The 22,738-nt window shown below is 39.1% G+C and overlaps 1 protein-coding gene across 1 annotated transcript in view; it reads left to right on the top strand.

Moving 5' to 3' along the window:
- The first annotated feature begins 583 nt into the window (after positions 1–583).
- LOC135222740 (A disintegrin and metalloproteinase with thrombospondin motifs 7-like) overlaps positions 584–22,738 on the top strand; it is a 295,212-nt gene continuing 273,057 nt past the window's right edge. Inside the window, 2 exon segments of the mRNA XM_064260979.1 lie at positions 584–603; positions 2,196–2,335. Coding sequence (XP_064117049.1) covers positions 2,215–2,335 — 121 coding nt within the window. The 5' untranslated portion in view covers positions 584–603; positions 2,196–2,214.

A 22,738-nucleotide genomic window follows, 5' to 3' on the forward strand; every position in this document is an offset into this window, starting at 1 on the left:
ATTATGAAGATACTGTGAAACCCAGAATGCAAAACGTTCTGTCCTGGGAGGAAGGTATGCTTTAGACAAGCAGACGTACTATTTATGTTCGAAATGTGAGTAAAAGGATAAACGCACTAACATGCACACACACAGATGGTACTAGTTGCCTAGCTCCACATCCTTAGTTCACAAGAGTATAACTGTGAAATAAATCAACTTTTACATTTCTGATTTCATGGAGACGTTAAATCTATCTGTCTTTTCATTCATGAACGTAAAGTCTGTGTATTTGTCTTTGCGTGCGTAAAGTTTAGATAATAAGTCATTTAAATCGCCCTCGAATCCTCACGTTATACAAAACAAAAGCCGCCACCAACCAGTGATGATGTATCGGCAGTGCCGTATGCCAAACGTCAGGAGGAACACCTCACGCCACAGCCAATGAGCTACGCCCATTTCCGTGACGTCACTGTGACGTCACAGCTGCGGGTCGCCAGCTATAGATGTCGCTGCTCTGGATGGGGGGAGGGGGAGGGGTGGGTCGTGGGTCCTTGCCGTCTTGGGGGTGGTTGGGGGGGGGGGGAGTCATGTTCCCGCCTGTCTAGCGAAGAGTCTCGACTGGTATCTGATCATTCTGATGTTGAGTCAAAGTTTGCCTATAAAAGGCTCAGTGACGCGTATTTAGGAAGTGAAATTAGAATTATTTATTGTTTAATAGTTGTTCCGTTCAGTCCTGGCACTCCGGGGCAGTACCCCGGGTAAACGGGGGGCGTGTTTAATTATTCGCCGGATAAGAATAGTTGGGTACCCGGGTCTCCGCCTCCTTCTTCTTCCTCTCTTCTTCTTCTTCTTCTTCTTCTTCATAGCAGAGTGAGTAATAGCAACACTCTGTTTTGGTCAGTCAGTGTTTCTTGGGCCGGTGTGAGAGGTGGTTTGTCGCGGCGAAGCTGCCCCGTGCCCGTGACTGAACCGCGCTGCCAAGGGGTCTTGATTCATTCCTTATCCTGTGAAAAATTGAGGGGGTATGGTTTTGGACCACCGTGTCATAACCACGTTTTTTAAGATCATTTTTGCGTATATGCAAATTCCCTGAACGACATAAATGTGTCGCAGCTTCCGTCAAAATACGAAAAAAAGATGGTGGACGATTGTTAACTAGGCTGCACCACACCGTGATTGAGTAACTTCCTAATGAATTAATTTTAATTCACTTCCTCTTAGGCCTAGAGGCTTTTGGTGACTTGCGATAGACACTTGAATAATTTCTCTACATTCCGATGCTCATAACGGAGGCCTATTCCAGCAAGCAGTGTGAGAAGTTGACAGTGAAAAAAAGGAAAAAAAAAAAAATGAATCGTTGGGTTTGTGAATTTGCTAACTGATAATCCTCGTGGTTCCTTCAGGAAGAAGCCGTTTTTAATTGCCGATATATATATATATATATATATATATATATATATATATATATATATTATATATAATATTATATAATATCACTTTTCCTGTGGTCAATAATTAATTCGGTAATTAGGCTTATGTAATATCTAAATATTGGTTAATGAGTTTTTGCTTTAATTCTCTCCATTAGTCTTCAATTATGTTTTTATTTATTATTTTTTGTCTTTTGTTATAGTGTCACTGTGGATGCATCCTGAGAATTAATGACCAGCAACGTTACTTATATATTTTATCATTTATATAACAAGTGTGTCTTCTCTCTCTCTCTCTCTCTCTCTCTCTCTCTCTCTCTCTCTCTCTCTATTAAAAACAGTTATCGGCTTTGGAACGTAGAGATATTATAATAATCAATTTGTTTTTTATATTTTTCTACTAATTATTGAACTGAATTTATAAAGATTTTATCTATATTTAAACTGGAAGCCAACTATGTCTGTGATGGTCTTGCATTATTAAATCTTTAAAAATTCTAAACTAAAAGTGGCAGGTAATATTAAAAGGCTTTGATTTCGAAAGTGGTGTTATAGGCCTAGACTTAAAACGAAAAATTAAAACAATAACGGTGTCATTGTGAAACATATAATTAATTGCTGAGGTAATTAATTATAGGTAATTAATGTGACGGAAAATATCACAAAGGGAAAGTCGACCTTGAAGGCCTACCACTATATGCAGGATTGAAAGTGCTTGACATAGGCCTAGACGTCGAAATACAATTTTTCATCGTATCCTAATTTTTCGTCCTATTTCTTCAGTCAGACTGTCACCACCAACATGCGAGTGTTGGTGGTGCCTATAAGCATTGTCGTGGTGTTGGCGATTTGCACCACCACTGCCACATGGGCTGCTCTCCCTCACCACCATCAACCTCATCTTTTCCCCAACCAACGACAAGGTAGGTCGACGTAAATTCCACCTCATTAGGCCTAGATCCTTATTCAGAAAGCTGTGATTCTCGTGAGGTGATTTAAATGTTCCTATTCTTGAACATGGTATCTTTAATAAATTAAGTAGCTAGTTAGTGAGATTAATTTGTTCGTTGGTTTGTTTTAAATTGTTATTCAAATAACGTGAGAACTTCTCCCAAAGGAAACTAAGTTACATATTATCAGGGGTAGGCCTAGCGAGATAGCGGTAGGCCTATCGCATATAGGCTGGCATTTATCATCTGTGCATGGCGCTCGATCATGACCACGTGTGGGCTAGGAGATGTCGACAAAAACGTGGAAATTAATTTTAAAATAATCTCTCTCTCTCTCTCTTCTACTCCTAACTAATCTGATCTTTCAATGTTTTATTATCGCTTTCTTGTGTAATTATATTACACTCTCTCTCTCTCTCTCTCTCTCTCTCTCTCTCTTACTCCTAACTTATTTGATTTTTCAATGTTTTATTGCCCCCTTTCTTGAGTGTAGTTATATTCCTCTCTCTCTCTCTCTCTCTCTCTCTCTCTCTCTCTCTCTCTCTCTCTCTATTGGTAGGTATAGTCAGTTGCGGCCTGTGGGCTGTCAAGGCCATTCCAAAATAAGTCTACTTTTTTTTTAGGAACCAGAAGATTATAACAGAAGAGATTCGCTAATAGTCGGGTCGACTGTTTTACGCAGACGTTATATAGCTCCTGGCCTCCTGCGAAAACCATATTGTTTAGATAACCAAAAGGACCCAGTTTATCTGTGTCGTTGGATCCGCGGCTGTCAAGATAATGGCAGAAATGGGACTTTTTTGTTGAGTCAACAAAGCTGATGGGATGAACAGCTTATAATACAGCGAGGCGAACGTGTTTGATGACAAAGAATGCTCTCCTTTGGTTGTCATAGATTTCCGTCAAGGCGCCTGGGTGGTAGTTCTCTCATTATTATATACTAGTCCGGGCATAGGTCTCTCTCTCTCTCTCTCTCTCTCTCTCTCTCTCTCTCTCTCTCTCTCAGTTCAACCGTGTAGTACATTTTATACTGATAGTTGCACAGTCACAGAGAGATTCAAATCATAATTCTAAACTCTCTCTCTCTCTCTCTCTCTCTCTCTCTCTCTCTCTCTCTCTCTCTCTCTCTCTGATTTCAATTGTTTCGTGCGTTTTCGTGATAGCTGTGCAGTTACAGGAAAGTTCAAATCGTAATTCTGAAGTCTCTCTCTCTCTCTCTCTCTCTCTCTCTCTCTCTCTCTCTCACAGTTCAACCGTATTGTGCATTTATCTGATAGCTGCAAAGTCAGGAGGAAGTTCAAATCTTGATTCTGAACTCTCTCTCTCTCTCTCTCTCTCTTCTCTCTCTCTCTCTCATGGATAGAGACGTATAGTATCACTGCTGTTGACCTCATCACCGAAAGAGTATCCATGACCTCCCATCCGTTCGCTAAAGTCTCCCCTCCAATAGTATTGCATTACTGCCTGGTGTGCAAAGATCGTTTCTTCGTCTCCCCTGGATTACGACTTACTGTTACTTTTTATCTGGTGTTGCATTTCTCTTCATTTGGACGTTGCAGTCTGCAAAAGCTTGGCTAGTTTCTCTAGAATGCGGTGCCTGTGTTAGTAACTCCACCTAGCTTCGGTGTTCGCGGTGTGCACACAATTTGTGCAGTCGTAGACCGTCTAGTGGTAATGTTGATTATAATGATGATTCAGCTTTGTCATTTTACCCTAACTTCTTTCTTTGGCCGTGATAATTCTGCTTTCTGCCGGTTCCTCAGCTCTCTCTCTCTCTCTCTCTCGGCTCATTGTATTGCGCGTTTACGTGGTAGAGCAAGTTCACAGGTTCAAATCTCTCTCTCTCTCTTGGCTCATTGTATTGTGCGTTTACGTAATAGAGCAAGATCACAGGTTCAGATCTCTCTAGCTCTCTCTCTTTCTCTGAAACACACACACACAATATATTATTATAATAAACAAAGTAGTTGGCCTCGTTTAATGACTTTCCATTTCTCTCTCTCTCTCTCTCTCTCTCTCTCTCTCTCTCTCTCTCTCTGTCACAAAAAGGTTTTATTAACCGGCTCATTGTAGCCTGAGACCTTAATACTGATGCTCGCGCCCTAATCGAGCCATGAGCTGTGGAACTTAATAACCCCGTAATCTGGGTAAATCCATCTGGCCGCGTTAGACCGTCGCGTTGCTTGCTTGCTTGCTTCTCAGTTGCTTGTCTTCCCTTGCTTTCGGTTGCTTGGCTTCTCTTGCATTTGTTTGCTTGTCTTCCCTTGCTTTTAGTTGCTTGCCATCCCTTGGTTCTCAGTTGCTTGCCTTCCCTTGCTTTCGGTTGCTCGTCTTTCCTTGCTTCTCGGTTGCTTGTCTTCCCTTGCTTCTCAGTTGCTTGTCTTCCCTTGCTTTCGGTTGCTCGTCTTTCCTTGCTTCTCGTTGCTTGTCTTCCCTTGCTTCTCAGTTGCTTGTCTTCCCTTGCTTTCGGTTGCTCGTCTTTCCTTGCTTCTCAGTTGCTTGTCTTCCCTTGCTTTCAGTTGCTTGTCTTCCCTTCTTCCCTTTCTTTCGGTTGCTTGTATTCTCTTGCTTTCGTTTGCTTGTCTTCCCTTGCTTTCAGTTGCTTGTCTTCTCTTGCTTTTGGTTGCTTGTCTTCCCTCGCTTCTCAGTTGCCTAGGGTTGCTGCCATCATCATATGGCTAAGCAACTTTAGATCCACTTTTTGAAATTCATTTTGAGATGGTTAGATGGGTCCTGTAACTCCACATTTAAAAAAGTAATCTTAAAGTACTGATTACTGGAGCGCTAGGCCTATAATGGTGGGAGCTAGCCTGAAAAGTCCTCCATTCTATGGCCTCATTGTCTATGTACATATGTGACTTGTTTTGATCGCATCATCTTGATTTATATACAATCATTTAGGTGCAAATGTTTATTGTCCAATTCACGCTACTTCGGGAATATCACCGAAGGGGTAGTTATCAGTGATAAATGGATTGAGTACCGTCCAAAGACTCAGACGACAATCAAACCATTTAGCCACTGATATCTGCCATTTATTTGCCATCAGTCAGTTTAGCCTCATGCGTGCTAGCCGTTCAATTCCTTAAACTTGTTCTCGTTTCAGTTTTCATTTTTATTTATTTATGTATTTTTTAATAACGAACCCATCCGTGAGCCGTATGGGCCTAAAAATGTAGTTGGACTCAAACTACTACTTCGTAATTGGGTCTTCAGAACTGCGTGAACTTAAAAGCATCAGGTTAAACCCGTAAAAAATCTCTGCCAGGCAGAAATCTCGTCCTTTTTATGGAAGCTGCCCAAATTCAAAGGCCCGTTTCATCCGGTTGATTGGTAAATTATGCAGTCTAGTCCACCGACAAGACAACATACCCAGCACCTATCTCAGGGGGTGACATGTGTCGAGAGCTTCAATTCTCAGTATTCGACAAGATCTCTGTTTCGTTGCCCGTTGAGAAAAACAAAGCGAAATCAAAATGGATGGCTCTCTCTCTCTCTCTCTCTCTCTCTCTCTCTCTCTCTCTCTCTCTCTCTCTCTCTCCGCAGGGGTTCACCCCACTTAGGACATTATCTTGACACGTCTCCCTTTATTGAGTTTCTCATAAATCACGTGGGATTAGACCCCCGACAGCAGGCCATGTGTTTCTGAGCGTGTTTGACTAGAGAGATGAATGTTAGAATGGCCGAGTGTAAATGTGCTAGAAAATAATCTTGATTGTATCACTTTATGAAGGCTTTGGATTTAGCAGTGTCGATGTGCTTAAATTTAGTATCTCTCTCTCTCTCTCTCTCTCTCTCTCTCTCTCTCTCTCTCTCTCTCTCACACACACAGAGCAGTGGAGCCATACTCTAGCAAAAGAGTTACAACTTATACGTAGACTTATACTGACATCTGACACGTGTACCAAGTCTTAGAACTTGTTGCTGACACAGAGGTAGCAAAGCAGAAGCATTGAATTTGCTGTGAAGTATTTATGAATTGAAATAAGTGAGACGATAAACAAAGTTCCCCCATCCTGGATGGATGAAAAAGATTGGTACGCACTGTATAAGTCTAAAGCTAAGATCCTTTCGTCGTACGTAAACTGAAAAAACTATATCTTTCAGAATCGCTGTAAATTTAAAGGATTAAACATTTCGTAAAACACGAAACGGAAGCTGAAAGAATCTCTAGACTTTAAGAAATGAGATGTAAAACGCTTGAAGACCTAAGAATAGTTATGTAGTCTTAGGCCTAGTCGTACAACTGGGAATCTTACCGTGGGAAAATACATCCATATAAGAATAGAAGAGTGAAAATGGTTTCATCACTGGATGACATTATTATTGCAAGCTTCGTCGCCCTGTTGAAAAAAGCGACATAGTTTGTCTATTTGTGAATTAGGTTTTTTTCCGCATGTATTTTGTTTCACTGACAATAATATATTGATATTTGGTGCACTCTTTTCAAGTTAAGATCAATTGGGATTGCTCTGTTTGTACTTATGAATGCCATCATAACATTGAAAACTATTTCTCGTAAGGGGGGAGGGGCGGGATAGAGCCGTCAGTTTTAACCATTACTTACGGTTCTTTGCAGCGTCCCTTCGGCCCATAGCTGCAACCCCTTTCATTCCTTTTACTGTACCTCCTTTCATATTCTCTTTCTTCCATCTTCCTTTCCACCCCGATTGTTTCAAGTGCGACTGCGAGGTTGCCCTCCTGTTGCACCTTTCAACTCTTTCAGCGCTGAATGACCTCGTGGGTCCCAGCGCTTGTCATTTGGCCTAAATTCTGCATTCTGTCATAATGAACTTGATAATAGCCGTAGAGGCGAAAGAACCTCCTCCTGCAGCCGCAGGAATGTTGGAAAACCTGGAGGACGGAAGAGACATCGTCAGTCATTTGTCTCATGTTGCTCGTGTGATGTCCTTCGTGGGAATGGCTGCGGTTTTTCTGAGATCAGCGCTGAAATAGGATAAGATGAGGATGAAATGGTCTTTGTTCAGAGTAAGGAGCTGGTTTGATGTTAAAGCCTTAGGCCTAGGCTAAGTCGCAACTGTTGGCTGCTTGAGACGTGTGCTCGGATGAATGAGTTGGCTGACGCATATGAATAAATAAATAAACATATGTATATGTATGTATGTATGTATATGTGTGTATGTATGCTCGCCCACGCGCGGACTTCAGTAATATACTATTATGCTTATCTTCGTAGCTATAAGTGGGTCACTGGTTATACAGATTGGCTCATATCATGTTTGATATCAAGTTACCGCAGACTTTTTATTCAGTAGAACGCCATAATTATTCCAGGACTTTGCCCTTAGAATATTTACATAATTAGTTCTCATTTACTGATACAAATACGCAAGTTGAAAATAAAAAAAAATATTTTGTGGCACGTGTATCTCTCTCTCTCTTTCTCTCTCTTATCCTTAATGGATTACTTTCTTTCATCCAATTTAGATAGGCTCTCTCTCTCTCTCTCTCTCTCTCTCTCTCGTGAATTAAGCAACTCTTCTGTTATTTGAATACAAAAAAAAAATATTGTTTACTGTTTAGATTAGTTCATATTTTCTTAGCCCAAAGATATGAGAGAGAGAGAGAGAGAGAGAGAGAGAGAATGTTTGTATTTATTCTTTCGCTAAAAAAGTGTGAGAGAGAGAAAACAAACGGCTCATTTCCATCGTTGCTAAAGAAATAATACGAGAGAGAGAGAGAGAGAGAGAGAGAGAGAGAGAGAGACTTTAATGTGAATATGCGAAAGAGTTCTGAGAAAGCACTGGAAGGGGATCCTAGCCCTTGTCATCGCTTGATGACAAAGTCTGTGACATGACAGGAGCTCAAAGGATTTATCTAAGAGTGTTACTTTCGGAAAAGGACCCCAAAAAGGACACCCCCCCCCTCCCCCGACACCCGAGAGCGTAATAGCGTCATCTCACGCAGTCCCGAATTTAGACAGTTCACGAATTTGATTTATAGAGAGAGAGGAGGAGGAGGAGGAAGAAGAAGAGTAAGTTATACCTTGGCCTTTGTTCACAGTTACTAACAGACATTGTCTGAATCAGACCTAGATTAATTGTACTTCAGTACTGGCTTATCCTCCACGGTTTTTCCGTGTGGAACACAGAAGACATGAGTTAAAAGAGGTATAACGCAGAAAGTTAATATATATATATCGGGGGTTTCTTCCTCCGGAAGTGGGACTTTTGAATGCTGTTAATTGAGACTGGCGTAGCGTCAATGTCCACCGACGACCGACATGAAAGTGAATTGTCCACACCGAGCTGACTCGAATGTCATTTGAGCTGACGCGACGTTTACACCGGAATTGATGTGACGTTTAAAAATTGACGTGATGGACAGGACATTCAAAGCTGACATGACGTGACATTTAAAAACTGAAGTGTGACGTTCACGACGGCGGACATGACTGGACATTTAAAACTGACATGACGTGACACAGAATTGATATGACGTGACATCTAAAATCTGATATGACGTGTCATGTAAAACTGATATGATGGGGCATTTGCAAACTGATATGATGTCACATTTAAAACTGACATGGCGTGACATATAAAATTGATATGAAGGGACATTACAACGGACATGACGGAGTATTCAAAGTTGACGTGACAAGGTATTTAAAATTGACATGACGGGAAATTTGGGAATGACATGAAGTGACATTTAAAAGTGACATGACGTGACATTTGTAACTGACGTGTATTCTATTTTGTACTCCAACAATCACTTTTCAGCTGCTGTCATAACCGCGGTCTCTTACGAATTATATTCATATAATTATTCAATAGCCATTGATATTTTTTATTTTATAAAGCCGTAGTCACGTTTAGCTGATACTTCAGTGTATATATCGGTTACAGTAATTGACTGCCTCCTTTTTGGGGGGGCGGGGTGTTAAAATTCTAGTATTTTGATTTACGTCACTCATTTAATTCATGTAGTATTTATGTTAATGTTTTCGTATTAGTTTTTCATATATCGGTTACAGTAACTGACTGCCCCTTGTTTTCTAGGTATAATTCGATTGCTTCAATTTCTGATATCTCATTCGTTCATGTATTTGCGTTAATTTTTTCAGAATACTTTTCCAATATATCAGTAACTGACTACCCCTTGTTTTGCTAAGTAAAATTCCAGTGTTTCAATTTTTGCTACAACATTCATTCGTGTATCTATGTTATTTTTTCCATAATAGTTTTTCAACATTTCAGTGAAGGTAACTGACTTCTGTTTATTTGTAAACAATTGTTTTTATTTCTATAATTCCATTCCTTCATGTATTTTGCGTTTACTGATGAAAAATAATAGGTTACGTTTGTGAATTTTAGTGAAATCTGTGTTAGCTGTTAATGGGACTGCGGAAATCGATATGTTTAGTTGATAAGCCATTGGAGAAATTGATATATTTAGTTGATTAACCATTGCAGAAATTGATATGTTTAGTTGATAACCCATTGCTAAATTGAAATTGATTATGACTTAGTTTGATTAACCCATTGGCAGATTTATATTTTAGTTGATAAACCAATGCAGAAATTGATTGAATATTATTTATTTGATAAACCATTGCAGAAATTGATATATTTAGTTGATAAACCATTGCAGAAATTAATATTTAGTTGATAAACCAATGCAGAAATTGATATATTTATTTGATAAACCATTGCTGAAATTGTTATATTTAGTTGATAAACCATTGCAGAAATTAATATTTAGTTGATAAACCAATGCAGAAATTGTTATATTTAGTTGATAAACCATTGCAGAAATAAATATTTAGTTGATAAACCAATGCAGAAATTGATGTGTTTATTTGATAAACCATTGAAAAATTTATATATTTAGTTGATAAACCATTACGGAAATTGGTATAGGTAGCTTATAAACCACTGCAGAAATTGATATAGGTAGCTGATAAACGATTGCTGAAATTGATATATGTAGTTGATAAACCATTACGGAAATTGGTGTAGGTAGTTGATAAACCATTGCAGAAATTGATATATTTAGTTGATAAACTAATGCAGAAACTGATACATTTAGTTGAGAAACCATTGCAGAAATTGATATAGGTAGTTGATAGACCATTGTAGAGCATTGAAACACTGTCGATGATGATAGCAGATATTAGATGATCACGTGGTTGCGCCATTTGCTTATGTATCAAGTTTCGACCTCGAACGGGACTCCATTAGATCGTAGTGCGATAATGTTCGTACAATTTTCATTACGGTTCGTCGGTTCTAGGGGCAGTTATGAGAAGCGTTCGCTTCGAACGTTCGTGTGAAAGTACCGTAGAGTTTTGCGCGATTCTTTTTAGTCCTTTTGCGTCAGAAACTTTTACTTTTTTTGAGTTCTGTTCACTGTTTTATCCGTATTGTTCAGTAGGTGTTATATATATAATATATATAAAATATATATATAATCTTTTATGTTTTATTTTGTAAATAATATATACACCACCATATCCAAGCTTCCCAGTTTTCACTCTCCTTTCTACCGTGGATTCAGGGATATATAGATATATATATATATATATATATATATATATATATATATATAGATATATATATATACACACACATATATAGCTATATATATGTATATATATATATATGTGTATATATATATATATATATATATATATATATATATATATATATTTATATATATTCATGATAGAGGATAGAAGTTCAATGGGCCGTCTGTAGTACCACTGATACAACCTGTAAGGTACAAAGCTTTAAAAGAAGAAGAAAAAAAGCTTGTCTGCCGTTGACAGTTTCAACATGAATCCACTTTTTTTGTCGATTTTTTGTCGATTTTGATAATGTGCATTTTGCTCCTGTGGAAAGGTATAAACCGGTAAACAGATAGTTTGTCTAAGTGTATCATTTTAGTAGGTGAATGTTTGGTAGTCAGACGACTGAAGTAGATAGCAGCTAGGGTGAACGAGCATGCTGGAGGTTAGCTTGGTACCTAGGGACCTCTCTGGAGGTATATTTTTAGGAATAATAGGCATATGCTGAAAATACGGGTCAGTAATCACAAGGATTTAATTCATTATCGGCACGTCATTGATTAACGAAATGGGAATCGAAGCAATTATTGGAATTACAGGTAATATAGGAATATGTTATTTCAATGTGTTTGCCATATTTTCTCGTGAAACGTTCACCGTTTTTTGTTTATTTTGCCCCTAATTATTTGACAGTTTCTTAATTATATATATTTTTTATTAAGTTGGCTTTTATGCCAGCACGGGCTCTTGCACGCAGAGCAGCCCGTAATTATTTTGTTATCTGTATCATTAGTTTTATCTCCGAGAGTTGATGAATAGGGCATATTTTGTCTCCGTTTATGCATAGGCCTATGTTAGTAGGCTGTGATATTGTTGGAGAGAGGTAGAGGAGGTGGTGCCTGTTAGCTAACACGAACTTGCTCGCGCACCATGAGCAGTCATGGGGTGGAGGCAAAGTGGTGGACTCAAATATTTGAAGAAGGAATGCAAAGGTCTTTTAAAGCTTGCGAATGTAACTACAAATAAAAAGAGAGAGTGACTTTGATCTTCTGAGCTCCATCATCGTTTGTTATGATAAAGCCTCGACTTCGAATTGGCCCGAGTTAGGTTACGTACATCAAACCTCTCTTAAGATGGCTCTTAAAAGAGTGAAACTTGGATATGACACTTTGATATGACACTTGGAAATGACACATTGATATGACACTTGGAGGAAAGCATCGTTTGTTTCACGCACGTCTCGGAGCAATTCGTAATGTAACTCTCTCTCTCTCTCTCTCTTCTCTCTCTCTCTCTCTCTCTCTCTCTCTCTCCTCTCCTCTCTAATCCTCTTAACCTTTCTGATGCTGCTGTAACTCTCTCTCCCTCTCTCTCTCTCTCAAGAAAGTAATCCTGATGACAAGAGTAAATATAAAATAAAAATTGATGAACTTGAATCTCTCTCTCTCTCTCTCTCTCTCTCTTCTCTCTCTCTCTCTCCAGAAAAAAATCCTGGCGACAAGAGTAAATATAAAATAAATATGATCAAAGTAATAAAAAGGTAAATGAAAAACTTACAAACCTGACTCCCTTCTCTCTCTCTCTCTCTCTCTCTCTCTCTCTCTCTCTCTCTCTCTCTCTCTCTCCAGAAAAAAATCCTGGCGACAAGAGTAAATATAAAATAAAAATGATCAAAGTAATAAAAAGGTAAATAAAAAACTTACAAACCTGACTCTCTCTCTCTCTCTCTCTCTCTCAAAATCCTCTCTCTCTTCTGCTCATCTCTCTCTCTCTCTCTCTCTCTCTCTCTCTCCCCTTCGTCGACTGAATGTCTGAAGGACGTCCCGGTATTTTTACGGCATACTCATGAGGCAATTCATAAGATTAAAAAATGACTGATGGGAGGCTTAGTGTCAGTCGCCCTAATCAGGTAGACATCGGCTTAGCCCGAACCGCAGTGCATAGACAGGAGAGAGAGAGAGAGAGTCAGGTTTGTAAGTTTTTTTATTTTCCTTTTTATTACTTCGATCATATTTATTTTATATTTACTCTTGTCGCCAGGATTTTTTCTTGAGAGAGAGAGAGAGAGAAAGAGAGAGAGAGAGAGAGAGTAAGAGTCAGGTTTGTAAGTTTTTTATTTTCCTTTTTATTACTTCGATCATATTTATTTTATATTTACTCTTGGCAGGATTTTTTTCTCTAGAGAGAGAGAGAGAGAGAGAGAGAGAGAGTCAGGTTTGTAAGTTTTTATATTTTCCTTTTTATTACTTCGATCATATTTATATTTACTCTTGTCAGGATTTTTTTTTTGAGAGAGAGAGAGAGAGAGATAGAGAGAGTGAGTGAGAGTGAGTGTTACAGCAGCATCAGCAAGGTTAAGAAGATTAGAGAGAGAGAAGAGAGCGCGAAAATTTCATATTTTTTTATTTACCTTTTCATTACTTCGATTATATTTAATTTATATTTAGTGTTTTTTTTTATATGAGGAGATTGTGTTATAGTTGTTCTAATGATTTGCTTTGATTCCCGTGATATAAGGCATTTCTTCGTTTTTTTATAATTTTTAAAATGAGAGAGAGAGAGAGAGAGAGAGAGAGAGAGAGAGAGAGAGAGAGAGAGAAAGAAAGGGGGGGGGGGGGGGCGCCAACCAGAGACTCGAGATAGAAGGAATAAACGATTCTCATGTCCACGATGACGTCACGTCACCCCGCATGGCGGGATTAATGGCCGTTGTTATTACTCTTGAAAGTCATCGGGTCGTGTTTTTATAAGTTATTCTATTTCTATGGGGTTAATGGCCATTTTATATATGGCGATGATGCAGGCCATTTCTAAGGATACATACTGCTTATGAGGCGGGATACTGGACGAAATGATTGGTCGAGGATTCAGTTGTTTCTGGGAAGCGCCCCCCCCCCCCCCCTCTCTCTCTCTCTCTCTCTACTTATTGTGCCTTTTGGTAATTTATTGGGTACAGTACAGGAACACTAGGAACTTCATGAATCATGTGTTCTCTCTCTCTCTCTCTCTCTCTCTCACACACCTACTGGGTTCAAATCTCTCTCTCTGTATATATGTATATTCATATGCATATGTGTGTGTATATACATATGTACACGTACACACACACATATATGTATTATATATGTGTGTATATAATATATAGTATATGTATGTACGTATATAAATCTGTGTTAGTACAGTTGTCTGTATACGTACACGAGTGTACGTACCTCGTACCTACACACGTCTCAGTGGGCATCATCTGGTTTGAGACAGTGTTTATCCCGCGATGACCCTCTTGCTTTTCAAGGGCAAAGGTCAGGTCATGAACGTCTTGTGACCTCTCTCTCTCTCTCTCTCTCTCTCTCTCTTCTCTCTCTCTGCTCGGGTGCTGACGTCAGCGGCTGATTCTCCTCTTCCTCGTCCTCCTCCTCCTCAGAGCCCGAGAGAGAATGCGTTATCAGAGACACATTATAAGACTTGCTTGTCTTTTCTCTCTCACGTCATTGTTTTGTCGTTCGTCCTTTCGAAGTTTTCTTAAACTGATTGAGAGAGAGAGAGAGAGAGAGAGAGAGAGAGAGAGAATGTTAGGTTCATCAATTTTTGTTTTATATTTACTCTTGTCATCAGGCTCTCTTCCTTTCTTGAGAGAGAGAGAGAGAGAGAGAGAGAGAGAGAGAGAGAGAGAGAGATGTGTATTAAAACTTCATTATGAAATCAGGAAAAATAATTCTGCCTTACCTTTGAATCAAGAATAACCTTAGTATAAGCACACTTTCAAAGTTTATAGATCTTGCAAACTTCTATTCATAGCCTCAAAAGAAAACATAATAAAAGGGAAAAAAATAGTACACAATGATTAACATATGCTGTCTATGTCCTAGACTAGACAAACGGAAACCGGAGCATGTGACACATGTCAAGGGAAAAAAGGACACGAAAAATAAAAATAATAAATCAGGAGATAGGAAGATAAAGCTTTGCTGTGGTATACTGTGTTCGTATGTTTATGTTTGTTTAAGCATGTACTTTATTTTTTTTTGGGGGGGTGGGGTGTGATGTCGGTGGGGGGCTGGCTGGGCTGTGACGGCAGGGAAATGGAACCGTCAAAAACATGTCACCTCGAAGCCTTAAGATATTGTTTTTTATTTTTTTCTGCTTTTTTATTGAGTCGTTTATTATTTTATTATTTTATCCAGTGGTTGCCCGTTTACGAATATAGGCGAAGGCGTATGTTAATTATTTCTTGGGTGAACACATTCCTCAGATATGAGAGAGAGAGAGAGAGAGAGGAGAGAGAGAGAGAGAGAGAGAGAGAGAGAGAAACTCATTGCCATCGTGTGAACCACATCTCTGGCAAGGCTGCCATTGTAAGAACAATCATTAGCTTCCGTCACCACTAAGGTCGTTTGTTCTTAGAGCGATTTTTTTTTTTCAGTATGCCGACCAAAGAACAAGTTAATCCCATTTTGGTATCTCTCTCTCTCTCTCTCTCTCTCTCTCTCTCTCTCTCTCTCTCTCATATCATTTGGTTATTCCTGTGACAAACATGCACGTAATTATTAATCTGCTTATGTTGCTAAGAGCTGAAGATGGTCCCACTTATCTGACACCTGAAAAAAAAAATCCAAAACATTTGTCACTTACTGCAGTTAGTTTGAATTGTGCTTATCTTAAAGAGTAGAAGGGATGAACTTGTTCTGGGCAGGCTAACTTGTCCACTATCAGTGAGAGTGCACTATCTGGAGATTACGCCTTGTTTGTGACTTGAGATATGACATGCAGAAGATCAGGTGTTGTCTTATGACATTCAGGGGAGGAGTCCAAGTGTTGTCTTATGACATGTAGAAGAGTAAGCGTTGTCTTATGACAGGCAGAAGTAAGTTTTATCTTTTAACATGCAGAGAGTAAGTTTCGTTTGTTGTAACTTGAACGCGTCATGAGTTAAGCAAGGTCCATAGCTGATGGACCTATTCATGTAGCTTTAGTCAGTCAGTAGTCAAATTTAATTCATAAGTTGTTTTATTTTTGATGGAATGAGAACCTTTGCTAAAGAAAAAGGTTAGAAAAAAACTAGCACAGCTGTGCATATGCAAAGGTCGTCCACACATCTGCCGAATCAGAAGGGCAGTGTAAGAAAAAAAAAAATGGGTTTTGACCTTTGTCCACAAGGTCGTGGTAACTCGCATCTGATTGTAAGACGCTTCAGGAATCTTGGAACACGCGATGCCTTTTTGAGCGATGACATTCCTGCCGGGTAAAACGCGCTCTAAATTTGGCCGCAAATGGACTTTGTTTTGTTTTACCGCCGAGTAATTTCAGAGATTAAAGTGGGTAGTAGTGGGTAGCCTTGACAGAAGTTGTCCTCTGTCTCGCAAGGAAAGAGGGACTGGCTTCTCGGGTGGTTGGTTATAGAATGTCTGATTAACAACAACTGCGGCAGTGTGGTAGGTTATCGCTGCTGGGCTGCTTCTGATGTCCTTTCTGACCCGGGTTTGAATCCTGGCGGGGATATATAATACAGTTTCTGCTGTTTCGTCATCCCATTGTTTATTTTCTCGACAGTTCCAAGGTTTGCGTCGACAGCTCGGGTGAATGTCATCAGAATCCATCGATAATGCAACCTCTAGGTCGCGAACGCTTCACTTTGCTCTAGTCGCTTAGAATTTGGGTCTGATCTCTTGCAGGAAACCCAAAGAAGAATGAAAACGAAGACATAAACTTGACATTTAAGACCCCTGGCATCGGACCCGGGTCCAGTCCTGTCGAAAGAGCCCGCTGGAAGGCGGCGGCAGAGACGCCAAGTGTCGCTCTCGGGAGAAGACAGAGATGCTGCTGCCTGGTGGTGGCTGAAGACCAAGAAGCTCATGTTGGTCTAGGGGTGAAGAGACCTGCTTCAGACGACGCCACGGAGACGCCAGACCTCCCTAAAAAAAAAAAACCCCCTCCCCCCCCCCAACCCCCCACCTTCCCGGGTGTCCCCCAAGACCTACCCTATCTTGTGCTTGCCGTCAGCCTAACACCCTTCCTTCCTCCCCCGGCTCCCCAGCCCCCGCCCCCACCCACCTTCATTCTCTGTCAGGAGTGGTGGTGTGTAGCTCAAACATAAATATTTTACGCGGAAGCGACAGAACCCGTTCGGGGGATTTCTTTCGGAAGTGGCCTGTTCAAGGATTATCTGAGGAACCTGTTGCTCTCTGCCTCCTCCTCCTCCTTCTCCTCCTCCTCCTCCTCCTCCCTCCTCCTCCTCCTTCGGGATATCGAAATAGATCAACTGCCCTGACGGCGACCTGTGCCGTCGCCGGCTGGAAGCTCTTCCAGCGAGTTGAGAGAATTGCAACGAAATAAAACGTTCGGTAGTGAGAGAAATACAATACATAACTTTCGAGTACTTGAGAAAAAATACAACGAGAGAAAGCGTTCGAGTAATTGAGGGAAAAACAATGAGAGAAAATGCTTGATTGAGTTGAGAGAAATACAATAGAAAACGTTCGAGTAATTGAGAGAACTGCAACAAGAGAAACCGTTCGAGTAACTGAGAGAAATAGAAAGGAAAACGTTCGATTAGTTGAGAGAAATACAAGAGAAAACGTTCGAATCATTGAGAGAAATACAAGAGAAAACGTTCCAGCAACTGAGAGAACTCCAATGAGAGAAAACGTTCGAGCGAGTTGAGAGCAATACAGGAGAAAACGTTCGAGTAATTGAGAGAAATAGAAGAGAAAACTTTCGAGTAATTGAGAGAAATGCAACAAGAGAAAATGTTCGAGTAATTGAGAGAAATACAATAGAAAACGTTTGAGTAATTGAGATAATTGCCACAAAAGAAAACGTTTGAGTAATTGAGAATAATACAAGAGAAAACGTTCGAGTAATTGAGAGAAATAGAAGAGAAAACGTTCGAACAACTGAGAGAACTGCAACGAGAGAAAACGTTCGAGCGAGTTGAGAGAAATTCAGGAGAAATCTTTCGAGTAATTGAGAGATATACAATAGAAACGTTCGAGTAATTGAGAGAATCCAATGGAAAACTTTCGAGTAATGGAGAGAAATGCAACAAGAGAAAAATTTCGAGTAATTGAGAGAAATGCAAAAGAGTAACTGATCGAGTAACTGAAAGAAATACAACGAGAGTAATCGTTCGAGCGAGTTGAGAGAAATGCAGGAGAAAGCTTTCGAGTAATTGAGAGAAATACAAGAGAAAATGTTCGAGTACTTGAGAGAACTGTGACGAGAGAACACAACACGTTCGATCGACTTGAGAAAAAAACAAGGGGAAAAGTTCGAGCACCGAGAGAAACGGCTCGATTGAGATGAGAGAAATACAACAAGAGAAACCTTTTTTATTTATACAAGAGAGAACTACAACGAGAGGAACCGTTCAAGTAAAAGAGAAAAATGCAACAAGAAAACTTCACGAGGAGTAAACTATAATTTTTCAAAGTAAACTATATCAATATATATATATATATATATACATGTGATGATATGAATAAATATAGATATATATGTATATATATATATATATATATATATATATATATATATATATAATATATTAAGAAGCAAACTAATTTTTTTCAAAGAAGTAAACTATATATATATATATATATATATATATATATATATATATATATATATATATTAAGAAGTATACTATCTTTTTAAAGAGTAAGCTACAATGCATGCGAACATCCGTCGCGTTTTGGTTTATATTAACACGAAAATGTCACCTGGGAAATAAACATTTAAGATATTGCATTGGAGTTGCCGCTTATTGGCCCTTATCTAAAATTGACTTAAATATCTTTTGTTTTTGTTTTTTATGTTTGTGTTTATAATACATACACACACACGTACTAATATATATATATATATATATATATATATATATATATATATATATATATATATATAAATATATAATAAATAATTCAGTTGCTGTAGTTTAAGATAATATTGATAACGTCCAATTGTTTACCTAGATTATCATGCGTCCCAAGGTCACTTAGAAATATTTTGAACTTAACCCCCCACCCTCCACTCCCCTGGTTTTTTGTTGCCAAAAATAAGTTGCCCGTTGCCCTGGAATAAAGGAAGAGGAAGCAGTATATCTTCAGTGAGTGTCAGCAATGTCCTGATTGGCTCCCACACTTGTTTATTCTTCCCCTCCACTGCCAGGCTGTGGAATTAGCTTGTTGTTTCTGTTTTTCCTGGTTCTGGGTGCTATTATATAATATATTATATATATATATATATATATATATATATACATAATATTTATATATGTATATATATGTAATATATATATAAATATATATATATATTATTATATATATATTATATTATATATATTATATATATAGTATACTATGTATATATATATATAATATAATGTATTATACACATATATATCTGTTATAAACTACAGTAGACCTGTGCTTCTCTCCCCGCGCCTAAGAACCTGCGTTTACAAAATGTACGCAGGTGCATATGTACCTGTGCGTAATGTACATAAATCTTTTTGTGCGTATGTAGGTATGTAGGGACACATGTTTGTGCTTGCGCGTAAATATGCATGCGTCTCTTAGGGGAGTGCTTCGGGGCCGTTCACTCTACCTCCTGACGAGGTGATTTTTGGCTCGAGGGTGTTGGGGGTGGTGGGGGTGGGGGGGTGTTTAAGCGCGAGCTCTAAGGCTGAGCTCATCGTTTTATCGGCGTTTGCGGTTTTTTTTTTATCTCTCCTTTTTTTTTCTCTTTTCCTTTTTTTCCAACGATTGTGCTGTGTGTTGTTGTCACCGGATTGATTTTGTTGTTTCCTTTCCTTTGATTCTTCTTCCTCTCTCTTTTTTATTCTCTTTTTCCATTTTTTTCCAACGATTGTTGCTGTGTGTGTCTGTCACCGGATTGATTTTGTTGTTTCCTTTGATTCTTCTTCTTCTTTTTCTTCTTCTTCTTCTTCCTCCTCCTCTTCTCCTCCTCCTCCTTCTTCCTCCTTCCTTCTTTCCTTCTCCTATCTCCTCCTCCTCCTTCCTCCTCCTCTCTTCCTCCTCCTCCCCTCTCTCTTTTTCCTCTTCTCTTCTCCTGCCTCCTCCTCCTCCTTCCTTCTCCTCCTCTCTTCTTCCTCCTCCTCCTCCTTCTTCTTCTTCTTCTTCTTCTTCTTCTTCTCCTCCTTCCTCTCCTCCTCCTCCTCCTCCTCCTCCTCCTCTCCTCCTCTCTTGTGTTTTGAGTTTGGTAAAAACCTATAGTCTGAGAATCAGTTTCAGTTTTTCCAAGTTTACCGGGGTTTGTTTTCAGATGCAGTTTTGCCCGATTGTTCTTCCAGTGTTGTAGTTTCTTGGTGTTGCCGGTTTTCCAGTAGGTGTTACCGGATGAGGCTAGAAAAACTAACAAAGCGATATTTGCCGGCAATGAGTTCTTGTGTTGGGCTCAATCGGTAGGTAAAAATATCGAGAAAGCCATTTAGGTAATGTAACTGACCATTTGCTAAGGTCAAGATCTGATGTATAAGGTCTTTGAGAATATATATATATATATATATATATATAGTATATATATATATATATATATATATATATATATATATATATATTATATATATATATAGATGCAGTTTACATATAGTAGCCGTTGCAGTGATGTGATCACGCTTGTACACATGTATAAATGATTAATGTGGCCACGCTTTTAGTGATATTTTATCTACGAAGTCCCCCAGCTTTAAAGAAATGGGTTTTTATATGTATTTGTATATATTATAATATATGTATATGTGTTGTGTAAATATGCGTACCCTAATTCATAAACTTCCGTCTCGGGCTGACTCTAAGAAAAATAATAATAATAATAAAAAGAGAGACATATATAACATCCGGGATGAAATAGGTGCCAAGGTTAGTTCTATGGTCTTCGTGCCAACCGACCAACTTAGGGCTGAGGTCTTTTGGTACATGATCGCCCCACACGAAGACCAAAGACCACCTTAGGCGTCACAGAATGGGGTCAAAAGGGGGTCGATCATCAAGTCTTGCACTGGAAATGAAACCTTGAAGTGGAGCCCAGGAGTCAGGTTTTAATATAGATTCCAGTCATCCGACCTGTGTTGAAATACTCGAGCGAGGAGTTCTCCATTCACCGACGTTAAGTTAATTGACCATCGCCAAATCCTCTGTTGTAGGATTAGTGTCCTTCCAACGCCAGATTCGCAGATACGCCGCTTTTCATTAGTCCTCCAGTGTATATGGGGCTGATGGGAGGAATGAGGTGGACGTGGCGGTAAGCCAATTTAGATGGAGTTTCTCGGTGTCATGTCGATGTCTTCTGGTGTCAGCGTTGTGGTGCAATCTGTGTTGTCATCTTGGCGTTTTTTTATGGGATTCTATGTAGGTGGGTTGAGGTACTATGCAGTACATGGGTTCAGGGACTATGTAGGTGGTTGAGGTACTATGCACTACATGGGTTCAGGGACTATGTAGGTGGGTTGAGGTACTATGCAGTACATGGGTTCAGGGACTATGTAGATGGTTGAGGTACTGTGAGAATAGGCTGAAGAATTATGTAGATGGGTTGAAGTATTATGCGGTTTAGGGTACTGTGTGGATAGATTGAAGTATTATGTAGATGGGTTGAAGTATTATGTGGTTTAGGGTACTGTGTGGATAGGTTGAAGTATTATGTAGATGGGTTGAGGAACTATGTAGATGGGTTCAGGTACTATATAGATGGTTGAGGTACTGTGAGAATAGGCTGAAGAATTATGTATATGGGTTGAAGTATTATGCGGTTTAGGGTACTGTGTGGATAGATTGAAGTATTATGTAGATGGGTGAAGTATTATGTGGTTTAGGGTACTGTGCGGATAGGTTGAAATATTGTAGTGTGAGTGGGTTGAGGAAACTAGATGGGTTCAGGTACTATGTAGATGGGATTAAGGTATTATGTAGATGGGGTTGAAGTATTATTATTTGGTAGGTTTAGGGTACTGTGTGGAATAGGTTGAAGTATTATGTAGATGGGTTGAGGAACTATGTAGATGGGTTCAGGTACTATATAGATGGATTCAGGTACTATGTTGATGGATTAAGGTATTATGTAGATGGGTTGAAGTATTATGTAGATTGGGGTACTTTGTGGATAGGTTGAAGTATTATGTAGATGGGTTGAGGAACTATGTAGATGGATTAAGGTACTATGTAGATGGATTAAGGTATTATATAAATGGATTGAGGTACTATGTAGATGAATTGAGGTACTATGTAGATGGGTCGAGGTACTTTGTAAAATACACTAGATGATAGTCAAAATTTGCTCGATACATGTTCATTTATTAATTTTTAGTTAGATTCCTAGTTACATGCAAATTCATCATCCATTTTCTGATGTACAGTATAAAAGTCCTTATTCCTCAATGTACCAGAAGAATGCCTGGAACTTGATTTAACTGGAAACCAAGATGACTACACGAATCTAATTCTAGAATTTTTTCTAGATGTTTCGCAAGTTTGAAAAAAATAGGCTTTCCAGTTGATGCCTGACCAAAGATTTCACCCATATTAGCTTGAAGAGATTATCTCCGTAAGCAGTCATATCTTTTGGACTGCTCTCTCTCTCTCTCTCTCTCTCTCTCTCTCTCTCTCTCTCTCTCTCTCTCTGATCCGTAAACCCATTCCCTAAGCACCTTAAAATTGAATGTTTGTGTCGATAATAACCGAAGCAAAAACGATGAAATAATTCTATATAAAAAAATCATATAAGAAACCGCTGCTCGTGCGTGGAAATTGAGCGACTACGATGCTAACGAACCGTAAAATCACGGGTGATAGGTTAAGCAAGTAAAATTAGAAAAAGGTAACCCCCTTAAC

The sequence above is a fragment of the Macrobrachium nipponense genome, chromosome 8, assembly GCF_015104395.2.
Source record: "Macrobrachium nipponense isolate FS-2020 chromosome 8, ASM1510439v2, whole genome shotgun sequence".
Classification (NCBI taxonomy): Eukaryota; Metazoa; Arthropoda; class Malacostraca; order Decapoda; family Palaemonidae; genus Macrobrachium; species Macrobrachium nipponense.